The sequence below is a fragment of the Strongyloides ratti genome, assembly GCF_001040885.1.
Source record: "Strongyloides ratti genome assembly S_ratti_ED321, chromosome : 2".
Lineage (NCBI taxonomy): Eukaryota > Metazoa > Nematoda > Chromadorea > Rhabditida > Strongyloididae > Strongyloides > Strongyloides ratti.
Genome location: NC_037308.1, coordinates 7,417,669 through 7,444,126, shown reverse-complemented (window position 1 = coordinate 7,444,126; position 26,458 = coordinate 7,417,669). Strand labels below are relative to the sequence as shown.

The following is a 26,458-nucleotide window of genomic DNA, read 5'->3' as shown; positions in this document are numbered from 1 at the left end:
ACTTTTTTAAAACTTTATATTTACTTAATTAAAACTTTTGAAAGTTATTTAATACTCTCAGAATATGCTAAATATTATTATTGGCTGAAATAATTTACATATATTTGTACAGAAACAGGTGCAAATCAATTGTGTGGTTAATTCAAATTTGTATCATTTTTATTAAAAAAAAATTCTATAAATTAGAAAAAAAAACAAGGAGAATTATCAAAAAATGTTAATTGAAAAACTATAGCACTATTCTAAGTTAAGTATATTTGGTAGATTAGATAGAAAACTTTTCATTTTGAATACCAGAATCAATACGGAAACTTTTTATTTTTTCTCTAATATCTTGTGTATTTCCTAGTTTGCGTTTACTATTTACTGAGTTTTCTGTTGATGGACTCGACAAGTGAATATCAAAATTAACCTGGATTTCATGCAATTTATTTTCAATATTTGTATTCTTGTATGTTTCACTTTTATAAGTAATTGAACGCAACTCAACGACAGTTTCTCTTAACTTTTCAATACATATTTTGGCTTGATCTAATTCACCAGATAAATACCTTATTCTAGAATGATATCGTTCCAGTTTCCTGTTCATTTCATTCCTAAGTTTTTGATTTTCAACTTTGTATTTGAAAATATCAGTTTTGTCGTCACTGGATATTAATTCATTGACAACCTTTATCTGATCAGCTAATTGTTTTTCCAAATCTTTTACGTGTTCTTCTAAAGAAACTAATTTTTGATTATTTGCTTCAGTATATACGACTTCTTTTTTTTTAGAATATCGTATTAACTCTTCCTGTTTCCTATCTAACTCATTTTGAAGAAGTGTTAGTTTGGAACGTAAACCTTGCGAAATTTTCTGTTGCTCCCTAAACTTTTCATAAGCTAATTTCAAGTCATCTTCTACTTTTTTACCTCCCTCAATTATTTCTGTAAATAAATTGCAACCTTGTTCTTTCAATTGACATTTTTCAGAAGACTTCTTTTTCTCATCTTCTTGTTTGCTTATGTATTCATCTGCATCAGAAACCTTTTTGAACAAGGTGTAATTTTCATACTCTAATTCTGTAATCCTATTCTCGAGAAGTTGAACCTTATTATTTGCCATATCTTTCAACTCACACAACTCCTCATTTTCTCTTGTTGTTTCTTCCACTAATTTTTTTAGTTCCAAAACTTGATTATTTTTTTCTTCTAATTCCTTTTCATATTCTAAAACAAATGTATCGTTATTAGAAACAATAACTTCAACTTTCTCATGGTTATTGAGTTCAGAAGTCCCTTCTTTTTTCTCAATAAGAAGTTCATTTTCCTTTTTCAATTCTAAAACTTTATTTTCTAACTCAATGTTCTCATTTTTTAGTAAACTTAAAGTATTCACAAGCTCGTCATACACTTGTTTGGACACAGTTTCTTTTGCTGTACTCTCTAAATTTTGTTCCATCTCACTAATCCATTCCCACAACTTTTTTTCCTGTTCTTTTAATCCTGTTATTTCCTAACAATTGGTAAAAATAAAAAAATATATATATAAATAACATACGTATTTTAACTGAGCTATTTCATTATTTTTTTCTTCCATCGTTCCATATAATGATGTATTCGGTCTATCCAATTTTTCATCACACATTTTAGATATTATAAAATTGGAACACAATTAAAATAGAATATTCTTAATCAAAAGTAAATTTAATCAAAATAGTATACGCAAATTTTCACCAAAATTGTTTAAAACAATTAAAAACAAAAATCTTAAGGCTATATCTCAAATCAAACAAAACCTTAAAACTTATGTTAGCAATTTACAATTTCTAAATACCTGAAAGTATATGTTATTATAAAAATAATTCCAATAATAGTTGTAGTGATGAACCTTTGTCAAACCAAATCAACAATATGATATATATAAATTTCCCTGGATAAGAAAATTTGGAGTATACTTTAGAAATTTTGTCTAAGAAACACATGTTTTACAGATGTTAACGCAAGAACATTTAAATACAAAAAAAAAACAAACAAAAAATATTAATTAGAACTCATAGATGTGAAAATATGAAAAAAAAAATGTTTTTAAAGCAATCTTAATGTCATACATTTATTAAAGAATATATTTGTAAACAAAATGGCGCTTTTGTCCTAGCACGAATGAAAGTTGTTTGGTAAAATGTTTAGTAGTTTTTGCAATATTTATTTTCAAATTTTCAATTATTTATGGATTTGTTAATTGATAATTATGGAAGCGGAAGTGAGGGTGAAATTGAGTCTGATCCTGAGACAGAACGTATGATGGAGCCAATCACTGATTCATCAAACTTGCAGTTAGCTCCTAGTGTGATATCCCTAGAAAATAAAGTTGTTGCAATTGGTATAGAAAAAGGAAATAACAAATTACTAGGATATAATCCAAAATTTGAAGAATTATACGCACCTTCAGTAAGTTTTATATATAAAAAACTATATTACTGTATAATTTAAGGTTGGTCCTAAAAATCCATATAAAAGTAATGAAAGTTTAGCACCAAAGAATATGCTAACAGGGTATGTTGAAAAAACTCATTTATCAGATTTTCATTTTGAAAAAGAGATTCGTTCTTTTGATACTCTTGGGTATGCTGCTAATCCTAGTAGTAGTATTGGTAAGAATATTATAGGTGATATGAATAAAGCTGAATTATACAATGGTGCTTCTTTGTTTGAAGGAGCAAAAACAGGAAGAGAAAAAAGGAAACGACAAGTCAATAGGGATCCCTCTGACTTAGAAGGTTTCACTGGTCCTTGGGCTCGTTTTGAAGATGAAGAAACAATATCCAAACCAACTCAAGAACAACAAGAAAAAATAAATGAATATTTGAAGAAACAACAAATGAAGAGCAAAAAATTCAAGAAAATTGCACAAGATGAAGAACATCTTTTAGATGAAAGTGTTATTGTACATATAAAAGAATCTGTTGATTACCGTGGAAGATCATTTATGGATCTTCCTTCTTATAGTGGGGTTAACTTGAGAGAAGATTTTGTTCCTCAAAATTGTACAATACCTAAAAGGCTTTTACATACTTTTAATGGACATCAGAAACAAGTAAACGCTATGAAGTGGTTTCCCAAAAGTGGTCACTTGTTTTTATCATGTAGTATGGATGGAAAAGTAAAATTATGGGATACATATAATAAAAATCAATGTCTACTTACATATAAAGGTCATGTTAAACCAGTCAAAGATATTTGTTTTAACTACGATGGAACAGAATTTATTTCTGCTTCTTTCGACAGATATTTAAAATTATGGGACACTGAAACAGGTAAAGTTAAAAATAGATTTGATGCTAAAAGCATTCCATTTTGTTGTAAATTTAATCCCGATCAAGACAAAAATAATATGATAATGGCTGGATTACAAAATAAAAAAATTACTCAATGGGATACAAGAAGTGGTGAAGTTGTACAAACGTACGATCGTCACTTAGGTGCTGTTAACTCAATAACATTCTTTGATAGGAATCGGAGATTTGTATCAACTTCTGATGACAAGTCATTAAGAATATGGGAATGGGAGATACCAGTAGATACTAAATTAATTCAAAATGTTGGTTTACATTCTATACCAACGATGACAAAAAGTCCTGATGACCAATGGATTATTGGACAATCTATGGACAATAGGATTGTACTTTTCCAACTTATTGATGATAAATTAAAATTTGCCAAAAAGAAATCGCTTCGTGGTCACAATACTCAAGGTTTTCCTTGTACAACAGATTTCTCACCTGACATGACTTACGTTATTTCTGGTGACGGAGATGGCAAATTATTTATTTGGAATTGGAAAACACACAGAATTGAGGCACAATGGAAAGCTCATGATAAACAGACGATGGTCTCATTATGGCATCCTCATGAAAAATCAAAAATTATAACAGGTGGAGGGGATGGTGTAATTAAAATGTGGAATTAATACATTTATTTTTTTTTACTTTTTTTTGTTAAATAATGTGTATTTGTGTATAATTTTATTTTCAATAACAGGTTTTTTCCCATCCACCTATTTTTTTTAATAATATTTTTAAACTGACATATTAAATATTTAGTATGAATAATTCGACATATTTTATTAGAAATTTTACTACAAAGGTATCAAAATTTCCAATGGAAGTAAAATCTGTTGGGCGATATCAAAATTGGCGTAGTCCTGTTTATGTATCTCCACATATATCACCATTACAAAAAGGACCGGATTATTCTTTTCAGGATGGTAGACAATTAATGTTTACATCAAAGATTGAACTTGATAGGAAGTTTGACCAAGTTCGGTTGGCTAAAACAATTGTACAATATTTGAGTGAAATTAAAGAGATGGAAACGATGTATGAGCAGAATGTTGCCGATAAACGAATTGCTGAAGAGAGATTTATGAAATGGACACCAAAAGAAAAATCTACAGAGACCATATATTAATATTACTTGTTATTATAAATAGTTGTTACATTTAGTTTTCAACAATTTTTTACTTGTAGACAATATAAGGTATTGAAAGAGATTGGTTTTTTTTTCAAAAACTACTATCAGAATGGCTAAGAGCATTGTGTACAATAAAGTCTAAATTGTTTCTTGTAAAAGGTTGTTGATCATTTTTATTAGATGTTGGTAATTCAATAAATTTAGCAAACTTTTTTATTATTTCACTATTAATTTCTTGATCTTTTAGAGAATCTTTAAGATTATCATTCATTAATTTTTCTTTAAAACCTTTTTCAAAATCTTTTACATTAGCATTAATAGGAATTATTGGTGAGACACCTGTTTTTACATTAACTAAATCATTTTTATTTTTTGAAATTTCATTATTTATAAGTTCACTCATCCGTTGATTTACCATAGGATTATTAACAAACTTTTGAAATAATTCTATAGCACGAGGATCATTTATTCCTGTAAAACCAAATTTTTGTGCTAAATGTTTTAATTGATTTTCTAATAAAGGTTGACCACCTATTGAAGATAATAATTTTCCTATATTTAAAGTTTGTTTATTATTGATTTTCTGTTCAGAAACATCTTTATTATCAACATTTGTTCCAGGAATAATACTATTAATTATTTTTTGTTGCCATTCACCAGGAATTTGTTGGGTGAATTTAAATAAATTAGATAAATCATTTTTAGGTGATGGTGTTGTTGTTTTTAATGATGAAGGATAAATTCTTGGTTTTATAATTTTTGTATTTTCATGTATCAAATTTGTTTGTTGGAGAGATGTTAATCGTTCAAAATTATTATACCTTAACGGTTTAATTGGTGTCATTGTAATTGGAGTAGGTAAAATTACAGGCATCCCATTTAACCGTGCTAGTATAGGTTGATCTCTTTGAAGTGAACCTTTATTATAATTATTAATCAACTGTTTTTTATTAATTATCTGTTGTACGGAAATTTTTTGTTGTGGTTCTGTTTGAACAGTTTCACAGGAAATTTCTTCACCATTACTATTAACTAATTTAACATTTGAAATAGTTACAAAATCATTTTTATTAATAATTGCTTTAATAGATATTGTTGATGGTACAAATCCTGCTTGAAGTGGTATACGAAAACGATGCCATCCATTACTTGACATTCCTTTTTGAGAAAATAATATTTCTTCATGATTATCATAAGTTTGAGTTATTGATACCATGGCAGAATTACTCATCCAAAGATCAAATTCAAAAAATGATGCAAGTGGTACTAAAAATAATCCAGATGTAATACTTTCACTTCCAATTTTTTCTATAGCTAAATTTCCATCAATTCTTTTCCAACCATTATCTAATGACCATAAACAACTATTTTTCATAAATGAACATCTAACAGCAACACATCCACGTGATGTTTCCTCATTCGGTCTAAAAATATCAACACCCTGTGCAAATGATGGAAATTCTCCAACATTAAAATTAAAAGATTGAGGAGTTTTAGAATTTTTTTTTAAATAATTATTTGACTTTTCTTCTGATTCCATTTCATTTTTTATATTTAAATTTGTCAATTTTTTATCATTTTTTGTTGACACATTTTCTATGTCATTATTTTTTTGCGGTTTAATTCCTCTTATTCCATTTTTAGTTGTCTGTATATTTTCAATATTTATTTGGTCAATCGCAACAACATCCATAATTGATTTCATATTCCTAACTCTAAATACAATTTTAAATGGTTCTATTTGGTCAGGTATACGAATATTTTTAAATATCCATTGTTGTGGTCCTTTATCTGAGATACTCTCTAAGCAACGAAGCTTTGTTATATCTCCCTTAGTTACACAGATATCTATTATTGGAGATATTGAATTTTTTCGATAATAAAATTGTATTGTAATATGTGAAAATTGTGTTGAAGTAATTTCAGGAGAAATCAAATACCCTGGTTCATCAATAGATGGATCTTTTTGAATATAAATAAAATTTCCAACTATACATTAAAAAAAAAGATAAATAATTATTAAACTTTTTAAACTTACCACCTGTAGGAGAAGTACTAATAGAATGTATTGCATCTAATTCAACATTTTGTGTAATCTTCCAATAATCTTTTAAACTTATCCAACCACACAGATCATTATTTTCAAAATCACAATAATTTAAACTATTATCAATATTATTTTTTAATTCATTTGTTCCTTCTAGATAATTTAGAAAAAATAATATAATATAAATATTAAAATTCTTCATATATTTAAAAAATTGAGTCATTTATTATTTATTATAAAGAGAGAGAGAAAAAATATATAAAATGAGAAGTAGTAAATGTTTTATTAAAAAGTAAATGGACCTCATGGACAATGATGTATTATTATCATCATTTATAAAATAGATAAAAATACCGGTCTTGGATACGAATTATGGACATTGTCGACCTGTAGTCATGCTTCAATGATTTATATTATAGTGGATGTGATGATAATTGAAGTTTTCATATAAATAATATAATCACAATGAATTATAGTTTATTATGAAAGAGAAAGTGTACCAGATTTTTATTGAGTAAGAGTGATATGATATGTTATAACATTTTATCTCAATTAATGTGCTTCAAAAGTATAGTCAAAATGATAGTTGAAAATTAATTTATGACCTTGAAATCATTTTAATTTCACATTCTTTGTTGGTTATATCCATGTCCCTGTAAATTAGGAGGAAATTGTTGTTGATTTGGCATTCCTTGATACATATGTGGTTGGGGATAAATTGGAGATATACCTTGTTGTGAAATATTATGAGGGTTTTGAACCCCTTGATGCATTACAATATTAGAATGATGCATCATATTTGGGAATTGTTGCGGATTATTGTATGGATTCATACTTTGAGGCATATTAAAGTTTGATGCCATTCCTGGAGGTGGTTGCATTTGTGATTGCTTTCCAGACATATGTTGATTGTAAGGTGGTATACCTTGATTATGCTGTGCATGCATCATATTTGGATATTGTGAAGGATTATTATATGGATTCATTGGTTGATTAGTATTTTGATTAATATTAGATAAATGTGACATTGCTTGTTTATTTTGCAAAGATTGGTGCATATTAAATTGATGTTGAAAAACTTGTTTTTGTTGTAAACGAATATCTGTTTGTAATCTTGGATCACCTGAAAACATATTTTGTCCACTTTGAAGAGGATTTTGACATCCAACACCTTGCCCAGATGACATCCCAATTTGTGGCATTTTTTGTGAATTCATAATATAATCAGATATTCCATCATTACGAGACATTTGACCAATATCACCTCTTCCATCGATTTGCGATTTTTGATTCATATTTAACATATTTCCCTGAATTGAATTTGAAAATGAAACTGAAGAGTTAAGTAAATGTTGTTGTAATTGAGAACCCTTATATTCTTGAGGTTGAGAAGTACGATTTTCAACGTTATCCGACTTAATATGAACATTATCATATCCTTGTTGTACTTGTTGATTCACACTTCTATTTAATTGAATTGTATTTAACATATCAAAATGACTATTAACAGCATTATCATGATTATTAGAAATTTCTTCAAAATGAAGAGGTGCTTGAATTCTTTGAAATATTCTATTTGATGTAGAAAGAAGTGATATATTTGTAGTAGAAATTTTTCTACTTGCCTCAGTATTAGATCCCGTTGAATTATAAAATTTCATCAATTCTTGCATATCATTTGGCATTTTTTTGATAACATCTTCAGCTTTTTCTTTTAAAACATCACCAATAAACATATACTTAATGAAATACATTATGTCACAAAGTACACTTTTATATACTACTTGAGTTTCTGTATTACTACAAATGTTTCCTATCATATCATATAATGCACTAGTACATCTTATAGTTTCATCCTTTTTAAATTTTTCTTTAGCTTCTGACATCTTTACAATAAATGGAAGAATAATTCTTGCAGCATACAAAAGTTGACTTTCATTTGTTACAAGATCAACTAATACTTCTACAAAAAAGTCAATACCTTTATCATACATTGTCATTGAAGCTAATTGCCAAAATGTTTGAATAACAGCAAGATGTGGTATAGAATCTATATCATGGCAATGAAAAATAATATCTTCAATTTTTGTAAAAATTAATTGAGGATCTTTACAACAAACTAATTCTTTAGATGTTATGGCATTCTGCATGAAACTAAATATATGGTCTTGATATTTCATTGGTAAAGCTGTTAATAATGAACAGGCTGCATTTATTTTTTCATGATAATTTTCACCTGCTTTTGGAATTGCAATATTTAATAAACATTCAGCTACCTCATGTGGAGGATAATTACAAAACATGAGTTCAATGGCTCCTGAATGCAAAGCTTGACCAGCAGGAGGAAATTCACTAAATCTCCAATCTCTTGCAACATGTTTTGGTGGAATTAATTTTATATTACAAGCTTCAATTAATTTACCCACTAATTCAGTACATGTTGCATGTAGTGATGGATAATAAAATACATCACTTTGATAAAAATCTACAGTAAAACTTTTCACACTTTCTGAAATTGATATAATTTTTCTTGTAAATAATTGAAAAAGTGCAGGATCCTTAATATATTCACAATTTAAAAGAAATAAAATTTCATAAATAAATGTTAAAGGGCAGGGATGGTATGCATATATTGGTGAAAATGTTTTTAAAATTACTACATATCTTTCAAAATTATAATTTAACAAGATACCATTAGTTAACATCATATCTACAGTAGGTATTATTAATTCAGCTAAATTTTTATAAAAAATTGGTAAATGCATTTCTGGAATTATAAAATCTTCTTTTTTTTCCAATCTTTGTAATAATTCTTTAAAAGTATACTCTGGAAAATTTTTATGATATATTACCATTTTTTTAAAAAATTTTTCTGAATCAGCACGACAAATAAATTCTCTACGTGGTATAAAAGTTAAACAAAAGTTTAAATTTTGTTGTAAATCATTACAAGTTGAAATAAGATAAAATATAATATCTAAAGATATAATCATATTTTCATCATCATTTGGATGCATTATTAATGATAGTAAAAATTTGTCAAATGTTGTCACTTGATATTTAAATATCATATCATTTACTATTTTAATAAGTTTTTCACTTTCATCTTTTTCAATATTTTTAAAACGTTGATTAAGATATTCTATAAAAGTGTTACATGATAAAGTCAATTCTTTAGGATTAAAATGAGCAAGTATTTTGTAAAAATTTCCATTAAAATCAGCTTTTGGATTATCTTCAAGAAATTTGAATATTATACAAAATAAAATATACTTATCTTTTGGTTTTGATAAATATTCCTCAGGATATTTGAGTTCTTTAACTAATGGATCATTAGCAACTAATTCAACTAAAAAGTCATTATTAGTTGTTTCTAAAACTATTGGTGAAACAAATTCATCAGGATTAGTACTGAAAAATTTTAATATCGTTGGAGAAAATTTGTAATATTCATTAATTGTTTTGGTTATTTCAATAGGAACATCAATTCCAGTTAATTTTATATTTTTTAAAAAAGTAAAGTATAACATTTTCACAATTTCTGGTGCTATTAACATTGAAGAATCCTCAATATTACCAGTATATTGAGAAACTGGTGAACATATATGAGAAGTAATGGAAGCAAGTTTTTCAGTAAGAGACTTAATTAAAAGTTGACACATATCATGTTGATTGTACCAAATAAATGATCTTATAAATACTTGTTCTAAAATAGAATATAAAAGATTTGATGAATCATGGGATATTAATCTTTTAAGACTTTCAATAACTCCACGAATGGCTATTAATCTTTGAGAATAGTGTATATGAACATCAATTATTCTAAAACAAATTGCTTCGGCAATAACATATGTAAAATCTAAATTATCATTCTTAATATAAAATGATATTAAATTTAAAAATTGTATTTTTGTTAAATCAAAAACTTCAACAGACAACATCATTCTCATAAGAGATTCTATAATAGCTGGAGAAATAGTAAATAAAGGAGGACTGGAAGGACCAAGTAAATGCATTAAATGTTTTGCAGTCATATCTTTTGCATGAAAAGTAAAACAATCCAAAGATGTTAATTCAATTGCTTTTAAACGTTTATCAACTTTTCTCCCATAAGGTAATAACCACTTTTCTTCGTCTTCATTTCCCTGTAATTGTTTCATTAAAACTTTAAAAAATTTTTCCTGAAAATTGATTTTATCAGTTGATATTGCATTTCCAATAACAATCAACATTCCATCATGTAATTCACTACCTTTTTCTGCTTCTTTTTTAAACAATTCCATATGATTTTTAATAATAAAACTTGGTTTTGGAAATTCTTCTTTATTATCTTTTTCATAGCAAATCCATATAGCAGCAGGAGCAAAGAATTTAATCATTTTCATAACATCTAAACTACTACCTACCCAGGCTTCATTTCCAGTATATAGAATTTTATAAATTTCAGCTATTTCTACCATACATTCACGTTGAAATTTACCAACACTTATTGTAACATGTTGAAGAAACAACCACATTAGTTCATCTTTTGCCTTTCGATACTTCAATTCAATCAAAGACTTTTTTAATAATTTTAACAAGTCAAGAAAATATACATTACCATGAAAAAGACAAAATTCTGTTAAATGTTGTAAATTTAACCATGTGTATTGTACTGCAGGATGATGAGTAGGTAAATTTGTAATTTCACATTCATACATACCTTCTAAAATAAATAAATTTAATATTTCTGTTATATTTAATTTATTATTAGGTCCTAAACTATTGGTTTTTGGAATCATTGTTTTTAATGATGCATTCCCACGAGGTTGTTTTAAAATTACATAAAGAAAGTATGATTGCATTGTTGTGTATTCTGTAGTATAAGGTAAATGAGCTTTTGAAATAATTTTATTTATAGGTCCTTCTGTCAATTTCCATGTACTATTAGAATTATTAAATCCAATATGACCAATAATTGGAAAAAGCCATGGTCTTCCAATTGGAGTAATCATTTCTGCAAGAGGTCGGAATGATGACATCATATTAACTAATTTTTTTGAAACACGAGGAAAAAAGTATGCTGTTGAAGTACGAGTTAATCTAAAAACTTCAGTTATTGTAAATAATGGTGGTATGTAATTATTTTCTCTATCAATAATTTCCAAAATAAGTTCTTCAATTGGTAGAACATGTAGCCTCTGAATTTCTGTTAAATGCATTGGAATTTGTTCAAGTTTTTCTACTAATAAACTTTTCATTATATTTCTTTTCTCTTTATAATCCAATAAATGCATATTTTCTTTCATAAAATTAAATTTTTTTTTGTCAATTGGAATTTTTAATTTATAATCTGTATTTTGAACATGAAGTTCAAAGCAATGAAAATGATGAAGAAGTTGATTTTTATATAATTTATTTATAATGAATGTTAGCATTTCTTCAAACTCATATTGCTTTGACTTAACTTCTTCGCACATTTGAAGATTTTCTATGCAAAATTTTAGTGCAAGTCCACGTTGATCATTGTCTGACATATGTTCAAGAAGACGATAACATTCAATTATTGTCAATTTTTGATTTCTATTGTTGAAATCTTTATTTTCATTAAATAAATGAGCAAGTGATGTTGTAGTCTATAAATATATATAATTTTTTTGAAAATAAAAAATTTACCAAATATTTATAAAAAATATTAAATAATCGTTCACATTCTGAGATACATGGAGATACATCTCTTAATCTTTCTCCATCTTTTTTAATATCATCATTTTTTAAAGCCGCTATTAATGCCATCCTAGAATGTACTTGTAAAATTATATCTCAAATCGAACTTTATATCTTTTTAAGTATATATGTTTATATTTTGGAACAAAGTCAATCACAAATAATGGATGTTTATAATTATTACGTTTATTTTTTTTATAATAATTTTTAAAGTTTTTAAAAAATTAATTTTTAGAACATCATTTATATTTTTATAGATAATCACAAAGTTAATTTTATTTAATATTTTATAAGAGGGATAAATTAAACATGATTATGACAAAATTATTAACAATTATATATAATATATCCAAAAATGGTTAATTTGATATAAATACAAAAAATATTTCAAATAAAATTTATTATCTGTTTTAAATAAAAAAGAAATAATATAAATGTTAAATATTATCTAAAATTTAAAAATAATTATAATACATGAAGTAATTAAAATATTATATATATGGTAATATAAAAAAATTCTAGAAATAAACTATTGACCACATTATTCTAGATAAAAAAAAAATATAATTACTATTTAATATATATTGTAACTTAAAATGTATTAAATAGTAGTGATTTTTAATATAATTTAGAATTAATTAAAAATTTAATAATTAATAACTTTACAAACTATCACTTTCAATACTCTTAAATAACAAGTTTGGAAAAGCGATTTAAAAATTTTCTTAGTAAAATTTTTTAAGTAATGCATTAAAAAAAGGCGCCACATTCTAAAATTAATTTATCATACCATCATTTATTAAAGTTACAAACTTCATGTAGTTAAGTTTTAAAAATGGCACTTTGTTTAACTTATTAAAAATATATGCAAGAGTTATTATATAATAAGTGAAGCATAACAGAAATTTATCATTTATTGAAATTAATTATATTTATATTTACATTTTACGAAGAGAATATATTTACAAATAAAAAATATTTTTTTAATAAAAAAATACATGAAAAGAAGTAACTTTTATAGTTTTATCATTTTTTATTAAAATAAATAAGTTATTTAATTTGTGCAAAAAGTTTTAAAATAACAATGTTTATTATTTATAATTTTTTTTAAAAGTATTTTTATTAGAAAATTGTTTAATGTTTCTTAATTTTATTTTATTGAAAATTTATTATTATATTTTTATTTATTTGAATTATTGAGTTATTGTAAAATAATATTAAAATATATATAAGAATCAGGTAGATTCTATATATACAAAAAAAAAATTATTGTACAAATAAAAAAGAAAATAGCAACATATAATATTTATTAATTGTTAATAAATCAAAATAAAATTTAATATTAACATTAATAATAACAAAACGCATTATTTCATTAGAAAAGTTTATTAAAAAAGTTTATACTTTTTTAGTTATTATCTATTATTTCTTATTACTTATAATTTTCAAAGATTAGAAAAAAAAAGCCTTAATTATTTAAGATATTTAAAAAGCTTTTTGTCAAATCAAATTAAAAGATATAAAAATTATAGATAAGTAGTATGAAGAAAAAATATAACTTTAACACATTATTTTAAAAACATGTGTTTTAAGCTCTTTTTTTAATTACATATTTTTAGCAATAGAAATAATTGAATATTAAAAAATCATATTTTTGTTATCATTGAATTATCACATTTTATTTAAGTATTACTTTTCTTTAGTTTTATATCAATATTTTTATTTACATCTTTATGAAATTTTGATAAAATCAAAAATTACACAAACATTATCAATCATTCATATAAATTTTTTTATAAAAAAAATTATTTATTATTTGTTTAAACTAAAATGAATTTTTTTTTTTTAAATTATTAAAAATCTTAAATTATTTATTTTTATATAACTAATTTACCATAATTTTCTTTACTGATAAGTTATAAAATTTAATTAATAAATATTTTATATAAAATCTATACAAATATTATTTTACGCTTTTCAATGTTTTTCATGTGTTAACAAAATATACTAAATAAAACAAGACGAAATCTTAGAAACGTGAAATTAAAAAATGCAGCTTTGTTTATTAAAAATGCCTAAAAAAAAGAAGTTGTTTATTGAAAATTCTTGAGTTTTTTTTCATTTATTTTAAATAATTTTAAATTATTGTAAGAATTTTAACTGTTGCTTAATATATATTAAAAACTATAAATTCATAAATAATTCAAAAAATGTAAAGCGCACTTCATTAATCCCAATTCACTAAAATTTAGCTAAATTTCTATAACAATTGTAAATAGGAGGAATCTTTCTATATATTTCTGAAAGTAAACTATTAAAAAAAACTTTTCATAAAGTCCTTTTAAAAATTTATAGTTAGTATTTAGCTATATTTAAAGAAAATTTAAAGACATCTAATTTATTTACTAAATGCTTATCAACCTTTTAATTTTGAAAATACTTATTTTATATTATAAATGTAAAATTATTTTTCATAAAACTTTATTTTATCATTTCTACGTTTACTTATTTTCATATTATATTTATAACATTAAGTAATTTATTAAGAATAATCATTATAAATTGGATTTAATTAAATTTCCTTTATTTCCTATCTCCAAATATCATTATAGTTTTAAAAAGTTATATTTTCTTTAGATTTCTGATGTATTGCAAATAAAACTGTTATTTGTTTTGGAAACCAACATTGATGCATGTTTCATTATTTTGTAAGATTTTATATCCTAAAATTAAATATTAAACTTGCCAATATACATTATAAATTAGAGAATTTTTAATAATTATCAAGTTATTGCTAACACATTTTAATGTAAATATTGAACAGCTAATTTAATATTTACTTTTTTTTTAAAGAGTGAGACTTTTAACAGAAGCTTCTTAAGATTAGTTAATACATTTTATTTTAAAATTAAATGATCATATTATTTAATTATTTATTTATAAAATTATATTTTAAATAATATATTAATAAATACCAATTTTTTTTCATGTAGTATAAAAACTTTTTTTTTATAAATTTTAAATTACTAAAAACGAAAAAATATGTAATTTTATCATTTGTTATATTAATAGTTTAAGATATATTTGATAAATAAATTTAGTAAAATTGTTTCTTTATTATAACCATTTCACACACCCACTTATATATGTTTCCACATTTCTTATCATCAAACATCATAGACTTTTTTTAAAACAAAGTATTCTTATCATTTTTCTAAAAAAATAAAATGATGGTTACTTTTTAGATAGATATTTATATATTGGTTAAAAATTGATTATCTTAAAAATTTAACAAAAACACATATATTTAATTATTTCTTTAGTGATAATGTTAAATATATTACTTTATTATTTTTTTTCTTTAAAAATATAATCGAAGAAATGATGCATATATTAATTCGGATTTTTCATATATTTTATTTTAAATTGTCATTTTATTAATATATAAATTTTAGATATTTACTATATTTTATATTTATAAATATTTGAAATTTTATTATGTTTTCAAAATTATTATGTTTTCTTATAATTATATACTTCTTAGTGGTAGTTGAGGAAATATATTGTAAAAATGTATTAAAATGTTATTATTGTGGTATTCGAAAAAAAGGAACACAAAATTGGATTTCATTTAATAATGAAACTTGTAAATCAAAGGTTGTAGCATGTACTAAAAATCATGTAGCTTGTGTTAAAGCTCGTGTTTTTGATCACACTACACAATTTATTATTACTGGATGTTCAGAGGATAAATTTACTGGATGCGACCAAAGTGAATTAACACCAGGAGGGGCAAAACTTGAAAGGTAAGATTATACTTTAATAAACAACTAACAATTACTTTTTAATTAAGATGCCAATGTAAAAGTAATTTATGTAATGATTTAGAAAAATTCAAATTAAATACTTTTAAATTTGTTAATGATAATAAAGTAGAAAAAAATAATGACAAATTAGAATCACATGAAGAGGGAGCATTCATTGTCACAGAACAATCTTTTAATAAATATGATAAATCAATTATTAATAAATATAAAGAAAAAGATAATTCTCAACATTTAAATAAAAAGGTTGGAACAAATGAAATAAGTTCTTCAAACATTCCCTTTACAATATCTTTTTTTTTCAGTATTTGTTTTTTTATAAAATCGTACATTTAATAAATAATTTATTTAAATTTTTCTAAAAATTTATTAACTTTTAACATTTATTTCATAAGTTAAACTACAGTATTGTATATGTAAATAAGTTAGTAAATTTTGAATATTAATTCATAACATTTATTAATATAAACAAATTAATTTTAAACTAATTATCAGAAATATAAATCTATTTTTAAATTAACTATTAAATTTAAAGACATACTTTTCTTTATCAAGAATAAATTATAATCTTAAAAAATTTGAAAATCAAAGAACTATGTAAATTTTATATCTATTAAAATAGGACAAATTTTGTTAAAAAATTTTGCACATCTTTATAATTATAAAATAATATAATTTATAAATTTACTAAATTACCATTTCTCAATTACATAAAATAAAATATTTTCGAAAGTTTTTATAGTAAAAAAAAAATTATATTTTATTTAATTTTCATATTCAAATATATTACAATTTTTATATAAAAAAGAAGTCAATTTTATTTAAATTTAATAGCTTATTTCCAAACTCTTTTAGAAACATTTTTTTATTATTTATGAACAAAAAAAAAAGTTTTCTTTCCATCATTTTGAAATAGACTAAAATTTTTAAATATTATAATATTAAATTTATTTATACACGAATTTGAATAATAAATAATAATTTTATACTATTTTGATTATTAATTATAAGAAATTTGTTAACCTATATTTAGAATGTATAAAATAGATATGACAAACAGACACCTCACCAAGAAGTACGTGGAACATCTGATGTTTATATTTTTAGGTATAAAAATAATAAATAATCAATTTATTATTTTAAGAAAAAAAGTTATTATTATATTTACTCAATATAAAATTTATATGAATATCATATTTCTTTTAAATGTTTTTTTACAATATATTTTTTTATACATATAAAAAATATTTATCTTAATAAAATTTTTACCTATATCTAATACATCAATTATAAAACCCTTTTCCTATATATATCTAATTAATTAATTTTAGATTTCTATAGATTGACCTGAATATTAAGTATAAAACTTTTAACAATTCAACATGTCCTTGAAAGCTGTTATATTAGTTGGTGGTGCACAAAAAGGTATTTTTTTTTTTAAAATCACTTTATATATTCCTTCATTTTAATCTAAACATTTTATTCTATTTTTAAAATTTACTTCATATTTATTAAACTATTTTAAAAATTTAAAAAAAAAAAAATATGGCAATATTAGCGGCACTTGCAATTTTTTCACTTTATACTTTCTTTTTGTTTTTACCTGTCATTATTTTTGCATTTGTTGTAAGAACAGCTCCATTGGAGTTATAAAATGGTTTATATATATATACATAAAGAATGATATTGATTATTAAAATTATATCATATAAATAAAACAATTTTTTTTTAAAAAAATAAATATTCTAGGAACAAGATTTCGTCCATTATCATTTCAAGTTCCAAAACCTTTATTTCCAATTGCTGGTATACCATTAGTTGAACAACATATTTCTCAATTATGTGAGTCATCAAATTTATCCGAAATTATTTTACTTGGATTTTATAAAAAAGAAGAATTAGATGATTTTATAACTCAATCAGAAAAAAAATATAATATACCTATAAAATATTATCAGGAAGAGGAATCTCTTGGAACATGTGGTGGTATTCTGGCTTTCAAAGATAAATTACTTGACTCAAAACCAGAACAAATTTTTGTACTTAATGCTGATATTTGTGGAGATTTACCAATAACAGAAATGGTTGATTTTTTAAATGAACAAAAAGATAAAAAAGGATTAATATTAACAACTGAAGCAACTAGAGATCAATCTATTAATTATGGGTGTGTTGTGGCAGATGAAAATGGTACTGTTCTTCATTATGTTGAAAAACCAACAACATTTGTTTCAACAAGAATATCATGTGGTATATATCTATTGAAACCATCTATTTTTGAAGCAATTGAAAATTTTAAAACAACATCTGGAAATGAACAAATTTGGTTTGAAACAGATATTTTTCCTGAAATGGCTTCAAATAATTCACTTTGTGCTTTGTATACTCAAAGATGGTGGAGTCAGACAAAAACAGCTGGAGCAGCATTGTATGCTAATAGGCATTACCTAAGATTATACAAAGAAAAACATCCTACAAGATTGGCTAGTAAAGAAAAAAATAGTTGTAATATAGAAGGTGATGTTTATATTGATTCTACAGCAAAAATACATCCAACAGCTAAAATTGGTCCTAATGTTTCAATTGGTAGTGATGTTATTATAGGACCTGGAGTAAGAATAAAAGAATCAATTGTTTTGTCAAATTCTGTTATTGAACAACATTCATGTATTCTTCATAGTATAATTGGTTGGGGAAGTCAAGTAGGATGCTGGGCAAGAGTTGAGGGTACTTCTATTGCTCCAAATCCAAATATTCCTTTTGCTAAATTAGATAATAAAGTCTTATTTAATAATGATGGCAGATTAAATCCATCATTAACAATTTTAGGTTCAGGTGTTCATGTTGCAGACGAATCTGTTGTTCTTAATTGTGTAGTTCTTCCATTCAAAGAATTAACATCTAGTTTTAAAAACCAAATCATTCTTTAATTGTTTTATTTTATAACTTATATTTAATAATAACATTCCATTGTAACCAAAAATATATTTTTTAAATAAACAAAAATTTATTTTTTTTTTTTGAATATTTTTATTTTTTAATCCCATGGATTAAAAATTATCAATTAAATAATCTTTCATTTATTTTTAATTAATTTCACTTTTTATTATTATTTGACAAAGTAAAACATTTCTTGAAGATTTACTTTATAGTTTTATATAAAAAAAATATTAAAAGTAAACATACTGTTTTCGAACAATTTTAAAATGACAATGACATTTAATAATAATAACTGAAATATCTTGTGCTTAATTAAGATATAATATTCTTTCCCATATTTCTAAACAGTAGTATAAAAGAAAACCAGGTATGTTTACTATAACTATATATAAAAAAATCATGAAATGTATTGTCAAATATTTAATAATAAAATGGAATCTCTTTTAGAGTCACTGACGTGTAAAATTAAAAAAAAAATAAAATAAAAAAGTATTTAAAAATTTGAATAAATATATAGTGATTTGAATATTTGATAGTTGATAAACAGTAAAAAAAGTTTAAAAAAAATTTTAGAAAAAATTTTTTGCATAAATAACCAAAATTATCATATAAATAAATAAAAATAAAATTAAGAAAAATGGTAGAAGATTTTTAATAAAATTTTTATTAAAAAAAATTGTTTTTATTTTATCATAATTTTAGAGGTAGAATCAGAAATCTAGAAAATTTTCAGCCAATTTCTGAATCTCTAAAAATAATGATATTTATAGCTATAAAAATTATTAATCTAGACTAATTTTTGAAAAGAAATCGAAGGAAATTAGTCCCATATTCATAAGACAAGTATTTTCTGAGATACTGAAAAGTCGAGAACAATGATTATTTTAGAAAAATTTCCGCCCTTTGTCATATCCCGCTTCAAAATCAAGATAAATGAAATCAGATTTTTGCAATCGACTTCAAATGAATTTTCAAATAGGGTCTACCTTCAAAATATTTTTATATTTTTAACCACTTTCGAGATATAAAAAAATGGTGACAATGGATTACGCGCGAAAAAGTACCAAGCATTGTATTTCAAGAACGGTTGAAAATTTAAAAAAGTTTTCAATGTAAGATATACCTTAAATTGTAAAAGAAGCCCAGCGCATCAAGTTTCACGGTTCTATGACTTCATTAAGTTAAGTTATCACTAAATTCTTAAAACTTTTTTTATACATATTTCTTATCATAACTTCATTTTTAGAAGTCTTACGAAGATGTGAATAGACTTAATGAATTTCTCGTAAAAAACTGATCTAGAAACAACTGTTTATTTTTAAAATATCTCATTGTATCATGGAAGTTGAAAATTACAAAAAAATATTCCCCACTTTCGCCCTCAACTTTGAATCCTTATAACTCATGAAGTTTCAATTTTAGTATATTGTTGATTATATTCAAAATTCATCCCGTTTCATGGGCTATCGAATGACTATAGTTGTATATTCAAATTCCAAAAAAAGTTGTTTTTCTTTGTTCACATTTTTAGAGGTAAAGTCGGAAATCTAGAATATTTTCAGCCACTTTCTGAATCTCTGAAAATAATGATGCTATAGCTCTATAAATTATTACTCTAGACCAACATTTGAATAGAAATCGAATGAAACTGATCCCATCTTCATAGGACAATTATTTGCTGAGATATTGAAAAGTCGGGAACAATGAATATTTTAGAAAAATTTTCGCCTTTGTTTATATCTCGCTTCAAAATCAAGATAAATGAAATCAGATTTTTGCAAACATCTTCAAATTACTTTTCATATGGGGTCCACCTTAAAAATTTTTTATATCTTTAAGTACTTGCGAGATATAAAAAAATGGTGACAATGGATTACGCGCGAAAAAATACCAAGCATAGTATTTCAAAAACGGTTGAAAATTTTAAAATGTTTTCAACGTAAGGTAAACCTTAAATTATAAAAGAAGCACAGCGCATCAAGTTTCATGAACCTGTGACGTCATAAACTTGAGTTATCACTAAATTCTTAAAACTTTTTTTTAAATATATTTCTTATCTTATCTTCATTTTCATAAGTCCTATAAAGATGTGAATAGGCTTAATGAATTTCTTGTAAAAAATTGATCTAGAAACAACTGTTTATTTGTAAAATATCTTATTGTATCATAGAAGTCGAAATTTACATAAAAATATTCCCCAATTTTGCCCTTTATCTTTGAATCCTTATAACTTCTGAAGTTTTAATTTTCGAATATTGTTGATTATATTCAAAATTCACCACGTTTCATGGGCTATCGAATGACTATAGTTGTATATTCAAATTCCAAAAAAAGTTGTTTTTTTTAATTTTTATTAAAAAAAAATTTTTAATTACTTACTTTTCTTTATTTATTTCATGTTTTAGTAAAAAAAATTTTTATCAAACCAACTTTGTAATTTTAAAAAAAATATACATATTTATATTATTCAAATATTCAAAAATAATTTCTAGAACGTCAGTGACACTAAAATTAAACCTGAAAAATTTATTAAATCGTTATTGTAAATTTGATAAAAATTTTACATATGTATAATATTCAAATTTTCAAAAAAAATTTAGTACGTCAGTGACTCTAAAATTAAGCCAATTAAAAAATATATATTTAGTTTTCTTTTGTTCTTTCAAAAATAATCTAAAAAAATCAAAAATGAAAGTTTTTTCTTTCTATGAAAGGAGTTCTTTTTTCAAACTTAACAATTTGACAGATATCTTTAAAATAATTTTATAAACAAGTTCAAACTTTTCAGATTCAGAATATACATTTGATTGAAAAATTAATGTAAGGTCTGTGATATAAATATTGAAGAATGCTTCAAAAAAATTAAATTTACAAAATTTTTTTTACAATTAAATATCTAATGGAAGTTATTGGCAAAAAGGTAAACCCTAACTTGGAATAAATCATATAATATTGTTCATGATCCAATGTATATATATTAACATTTTTCATAAAATTTTAAATATTTGATAAAAGTTTGGTAAATTTTGAAAAAAATTACATAACTATTTTAAGTAATGTATAATTTTCAGAAGTGAACAAATTTTAAAGTTCATTAACAATTTAATTAAAGACAATTTTATCTTGTCCAGTTAAAGTAATAGAAATATTTAATAAATTTTCAACTAAAGGTGATTAATTGATGGTTCCAATTTTATCAAAAATATTAACTTTTAATTAGTTCAACATATATTAAATAAATTTAAAAAAAATATTTATCTTTCAATGTAAATAATAGTTATTATTTTTATAAAATAAAAAAGACTTACGCCACTAACGGTTCCCAGGAGGTCTCCCATCCAAGTACTAAGATAGCTCGCAGCTGATTCACTTCGGAGATCGGACGGGATCCGGTGCATTCAGCAGGATATGAGCGTAAGACACCACTGCCACTTTCTATCTTTCTCTTTTAAATTATATTTATCATTCTACACTGCAATGTAAGGGTTGATAATTATATTGAAAATTTATACATACAGATATTGTAATAAAATTTTAAAAGTAATTCATTATTGATATAAGTTATCATTTCAAATTATTGCTATTAAATTTACTTTTTTTGATTGTTTAATTTATTTTTCAATTAAAAGATAATTAATTAAATTAACTAAAAAATTTTAAGATTTTTTAATATGATAATAAAATTATTTTATACTAGTTACAAGTAAAAATATTAATCAATTTAAGTCATTTGTTCATTGTGGTAAAAAAAGATTATTTAAAGTTTTTATTTTAATTAAAATTAAAAACACAATATTTTGTGTGTACTCGTGACAAAACAATTCATTATAAAATGATATTATAATATATAAGTTATTGATTTAAAGTTTTTTTCTCTTCTTCAAGTAATGTTTGTACTAATTTCATAAATTTATCATATATTTCAGTATTTACAGCAACTATCCGATTTTTGAAATGCTCATAAAGAAAAGATAGAGCAAAGAAAAATTGATTTGGAGTTTGTACTGCCTTGTAGCGACGTTGTCTGACATAATCTAAGCATTTAATAGGATCGAATGATTTTTTTAATTTAATCATATCGATCATATAGATTATTAATGCAAGTGTACCAGTTCTTCCTACACCTGAACTACACTGAATCATTAAATAATCATTTTTGTTTAATTCAATTAATCTTTTATAAAATCCATTGAAAGATTTTTTATCAGAAGGTACATCTAAAAAAAATAATTTAAAAAATGTTTTTAAATTAAAAAAACTTACTTTTATTAGGCCAATTAATATAATGAAGTAATTTAAAGTTTTTTGTTTTATTTGTAGACAATTGAGTAAGTATACAATCATACTCATAATAACATTTATTCTTATCAAGTTGACCACCTTTATTTGTAAGTGAATAATTTTTAGAACTATTATCTTTGAGATTTAAAGAAAAGTAAGGATAGCATTTATTTTGTTTCTTTAATTCATTTTCATTAATAAGAACTGCTATAACTTCAATCTAATATTTAAAAATTATATCATATGTATCATCGACAGTTTCTTTTAATGGTGCCTAAAAAAAGTATGTTATATTAAAAAAATATTTATAAATTCTTACCTGACACATAATAATTTTTCTTTCTTTTCCTTCACCATATTTATAAATCATTTCATTAGCATGAATAAATCCTTCAACATTAGTAGAATCTTTTTCTCCAATATTTAATGAATTTCTATCAAAACATGGAATTTCTGGATATCATATCTTATTTTTTCTTTCTGTTTTAAGAATAGAATAAAAACGGGAACATTTTTTGTTTAAAACTTTTTCATTAATTATTTGTGTTCTAATGAATCGTTCATAAAAATATCTTAATTTTCCATAGTCAATCAAACCAACAAATTTTATAAAACTTTTAATAGAACTATCTTCATAAGATTCATAAATATCAAATTTATATTTATAATTATTATATTGTTCAGTAAATGTCAATCCATGATTTATTAAATCAATGAGCATTTGTTTTTCCATAAAATATGAAATAAGAGATTTTATAATAAATGTATATTCTATAGCTGAAATACTTCCACCATAAAAGTTTTCACGAATATTTTTTATAATTATCATTGGATTGGTAGAATTTATATCTTTTTTCATAACTTCAAAAATACAAGAAAAATACATAAATATATAAACACGATTGTCAGGTTGATGTGAAGAATGAATAAGAATTTTACTACCACCTGTATATGGAGAAATAACTTCATATAACTTGGTAAGATAAAGATCAGATCTAGGAATTTCATGTTCATTCCAATTTTTAACATGAAAAAGAGTTAATTCTTTTGGTTTTCCTACATTTACAGTCATTTCAAATTTAGTAATTGATAAATGAGAAGCTTCATCTACTGATAAATTTTTTATAAATTGAACAGTTACATTTCCATATTTTTCTTTCTTTTTTGGCCAATAATTAAAATTTTTATCATCAATTGAAATATCATTATCTGGTTGATCAATAAAAGCAACAACTACTTTAACATTTTCACGATATAGTAATTCCCAAAAATAATTTAGTTTTTCTTTTGTTGGTCCATCTGATATAATATACTTTCTTTCTGGTGATATATTATTAATACAATAAGCAGTTATTTCTTCATTAATATCTTTAAAACAATTGACCAAATTTTTATCAAAAAGAGAGATTGTATCAGTAAAAATTTCTTCACCACCTTCTTCTATTTTTTTATATTCAAAATTTTGTACACCATCTGAAATATATTCTTTTTTTATACCATTTTCAGAATACGTTTCTAGGTCTTCTTTTGATATTTGATCCCATAATTCAAATATATTAGGATATGTTTTTATAATTTTTTTCTTTATAATAATTGGTCTTATTAATTTAATGTAACAGAATATAGCAGCAATTGTTATAATGACAAGAATAATTAAAATTATTCCAATTATAATTCCATATGCACCACCAGCTCCAATATTATCTTTAAGTTTTTCAAAAAATGATTTTTTCATTGCTGCTATCTTTTGATCTTGTTCAGCTAATTTTTTTTCATATTCTGATTCATCACTTATTGGTATTAATTTATATTCTTCTTCTCCTTTTTCATTTTTTCCCATAAATACTTTTTTTCCTTTTATAAATGTTTGTGGTAATTTAATTATTCCAGTTGGAGTAATATAACGGCAATTTAAAAATATTATGTTGATTTTAATATTTTTTAAAATAATATAATCTCCAGAACGTTCAAAATTATCCTTTTCATTATTAATAAATTCATTTAATTTAATAGTTTTATTTTCATAAGTGAGAGAATCAAAATATCCATATGTGATTCCATTAATGGTACAATTTGGTTGAATGGACGTTTCATTTGCCAGATATAATATGTCCTGATTTGGAAGTGTATAATCATCTTTCATTGGTCCAAAATAGTATATTTTTTCTACAACGTTATCATTTTCAATTGTTGGATAGTTGTAGGTAAACTTCAGTATTTTAAATTGATGGAGAGTAAAACTGTCCATTATCATTTCATCAGTATTTGGTATGTCTGCAATACTTGACTCTGCATATCTCATTTCTTTCATTAAAATTTTTTCACCTTTATAAAAATCAGGAGCATCTGGAGACATCAAGTGAAGTTTTATATTGAAGACTTCCGTCATTGTTTCTCGTTTAATAACATAAATTTTGTTGTTCCTTGGAGATACTGGATGTTCTTGACCATTAATTTTTATTTCTGGTTTATCATTAACTGCTCTAATAATTGCACAAGGAGGTACATGTTCCAGACTAGAATTATCATCAGGAACAACAAAATAGTAATATAATTTATTGGCATGAGGTAATTCTTCTGCTTCCTTCAATTCACCATTATTTATATTGGCACGCTTCATAATATCTTGTTTATCTCTGGTAAATTTAACAATTGTAGCTGGATTGTTGCCACATTTATCAGGTGTAGGAAGTGTTTTTGATAATTTTTCTTTCTTTGCCATTTCTAATTGTTTTGGTTGAGACTGCCAATTCAATTTAAACTTCCAATTTTTATGCATATGATTTTCTTCATCACGTTTTATAGCAACCTGTCCACAAAGAATTATATTTTCTTTATTTACATTAAATACAAAAGTTGACCAGACAAAGATGTTTCTTTCAGTACGAAATGTTAATTGTGGATTGTCCAACAAATCATTTGTATTAAAGGTATCATTAACATTTGAATGTCTGTATTTCTTGGATGGACATTTGACAAGAATTGCATCTGATATGGTATTAACTTTCATAATAACTGGAAAGGTACTTTCATTGATATTCTTAGAAACGGAAGGAAACAAAGCTGAATGAATAGTTCCCTCGCAGTAAGTGATGATTTGAAACAGCAGCCATATAATTGTGAAGCGATGTAAAACCCGGAACATTGTAGTTTGTTATTTGGTTAAAAATACAACATTATAAAATATTATATCAAAGATAAAAATTTG

General features: G+C 23.7%; 8 protein-coding genes across 8 annotated transcripts; 3 read left to right on the top strand and 5 right to left on the bottom strand.

Annotated features, from left to right (window-relative positions):
• Positions 1-265: 265 nt before the first annotated feature.
• Positions 266-1,627, bottom strand: SRAE_2000237900 (Hypothetical protein; the record flags this gene model as incomplete). The annotated part of the gene is made up of 2 exons (XM_024653442.1): positions 266-1,495; positions 1,541-1,627. The coding sequence occupies 2 exons, from the start codon at positions 1,625-1,627 to the stop codon at positions 266-268; spliced, it is 1,317 nt and encodes a 438-aa protein (XP_024506918.1).
• Positions 1,628-2,208: 581 nt separating this feature from the next.
• Positions 2,209-3,949, top strand: SRAE_2000237800 (Pre-mRNA-processing factor 17; the record flags this gene model as incomplete). Its single annotated transcript, XM_024653441.1, has 2 exons — positions 2,209-2,430; positions 2,474-3,949. 2 exons carry the CDS (start codon positions 2,209-2,211, stop codon positions 3,947-3,949), a joined length of 1,698 nt encoding a protein of 565 aa, XP_024506917.1.
• A 594-nt stretch (positions 3,950-4,543) lies between these two features.
• SRAE_2000237700 (MAM domain and Concanavalin A-like lectin/glucanases superfamily domain-containing protein) lies at positions 4,544-6,896 on the bottom strand (the record flags this gene model as incomplete). Its single annotated transcript, XM_024653439.1, has 3 exons — positions 4,544-6,441; positions 6,491-6,652; positions 6,887-6,896. The coding sequence occupies 3 exons, from the start codon at positions 6,894-6,896 to the stop codon at positions 4,544-4,546; spliced, it is 2,070 nt and encodes a 689-aa protein (XP_024506916.1).
• A 226-nt stretch (positions 6,897-7,122) lies between these two features.
• Positions 7,123-12,274, bottom strand: SRAE_2000237600 (Mediator of RNA polymerase II transcription subunit 23; the record flags this gene model as incomplete). Its single annotated transcript, XM_024653438.1, has 2 exons — positions 7,123-12,114; positions 12,155-12,274. The coding sequence occupies 2 exons, from the start codon at positions 12,272-12,274 to the stop codon at positions 7,123-7,125; spliced, it is 5,112 nt and encodes a 1,703-aa protein (XP_024506915.1).
• Positions 12,275-15,703: 3,429 nt separating this feature from the next.
• Positions 15,704-17,370, top strand: SRAE_2000237500 (CD59 antigen domain-containing protein; the record flags this gene model as incomplete). Its single annotated transcript, XM_024653437.1, has 4 exons — positions 15,704-16,011; positions 16,059-16,275; positions 17,090-17,136; positions 17,361-17,370. 4 exons carry the CDS (start codon positions 15,704-15,706, stop codon positions 17,368-17,370), a joined length of 582 nt encoding a protein of 193 aa, XP_024506914.1.
• A 41-nt stretch (positions 17,371-17,411) lies between these two features.
• On the top strand, positions 17,412-18,959 carry SRAE_2000237400 (Mannose-1-phosphate guanyltransferase alpha; the record flags this gene model as incomplete). The annotated part of the gene is made up of 2 exons (XM_024653436.1): positions 17,412-17,454; positions 17,779-18,959. The coding sequence occupies 2 exons, from the start codon at positions 17,412-17,414 to the stop codon at positions 18,957-18,959; spliced, it is 1,224 nt and encodes a 407-aa protein (XP_024506913.1).
• Positions 18,960-22,821: 3,862 nt separating this feature from the next.
• On the bottom strand, positions 22,822-23,620 carry SRAE_2000237300 (Protein-tyrosine phosphatase, receptor/non-receptor type domain and Protein-tyrosine/Dual specificity phosphatase domain and Protein-tyrosine phosphatase, catalytic domain-containing protein; the record flags this gene model as incomplete). The annotated part of the gene is made up of 4 exons (XM_024653435.1): positions 22,822-23,186; positions 23,233-23,470; positions 23,507-23,524; positions 23,570-23,620. 4 exons carry the CDS (start codon positions 23,618-23,620, stop codon positions 22,822-22,824), a joined length of 672 nt encoding a protein of 223 aa, XP_024506912.1.
• A 90-nt stretch (positions 23,621-23,710) lies between these two features.
• Positions 23,711-26,260, bottom strand: SRAE_2000237200 (Protein-tyrosine phosphatase, receptor/non-receptor type domain-containing protein; the record flags this gene model as incomplete). The annotated part of the gene is made up of 1 exon (XM_024653434.1): positions 23,711-26,260. One exon carries the CDS (start codon positions 26,258-26,260, stop codon positions 23,711-23,713), a length of 2,550 nt encoding a protein of 849 aa, XP_024506911.1.
• Between the last annotated feature and the right edge of the window lie 198 nt (positions 26,261-26,458).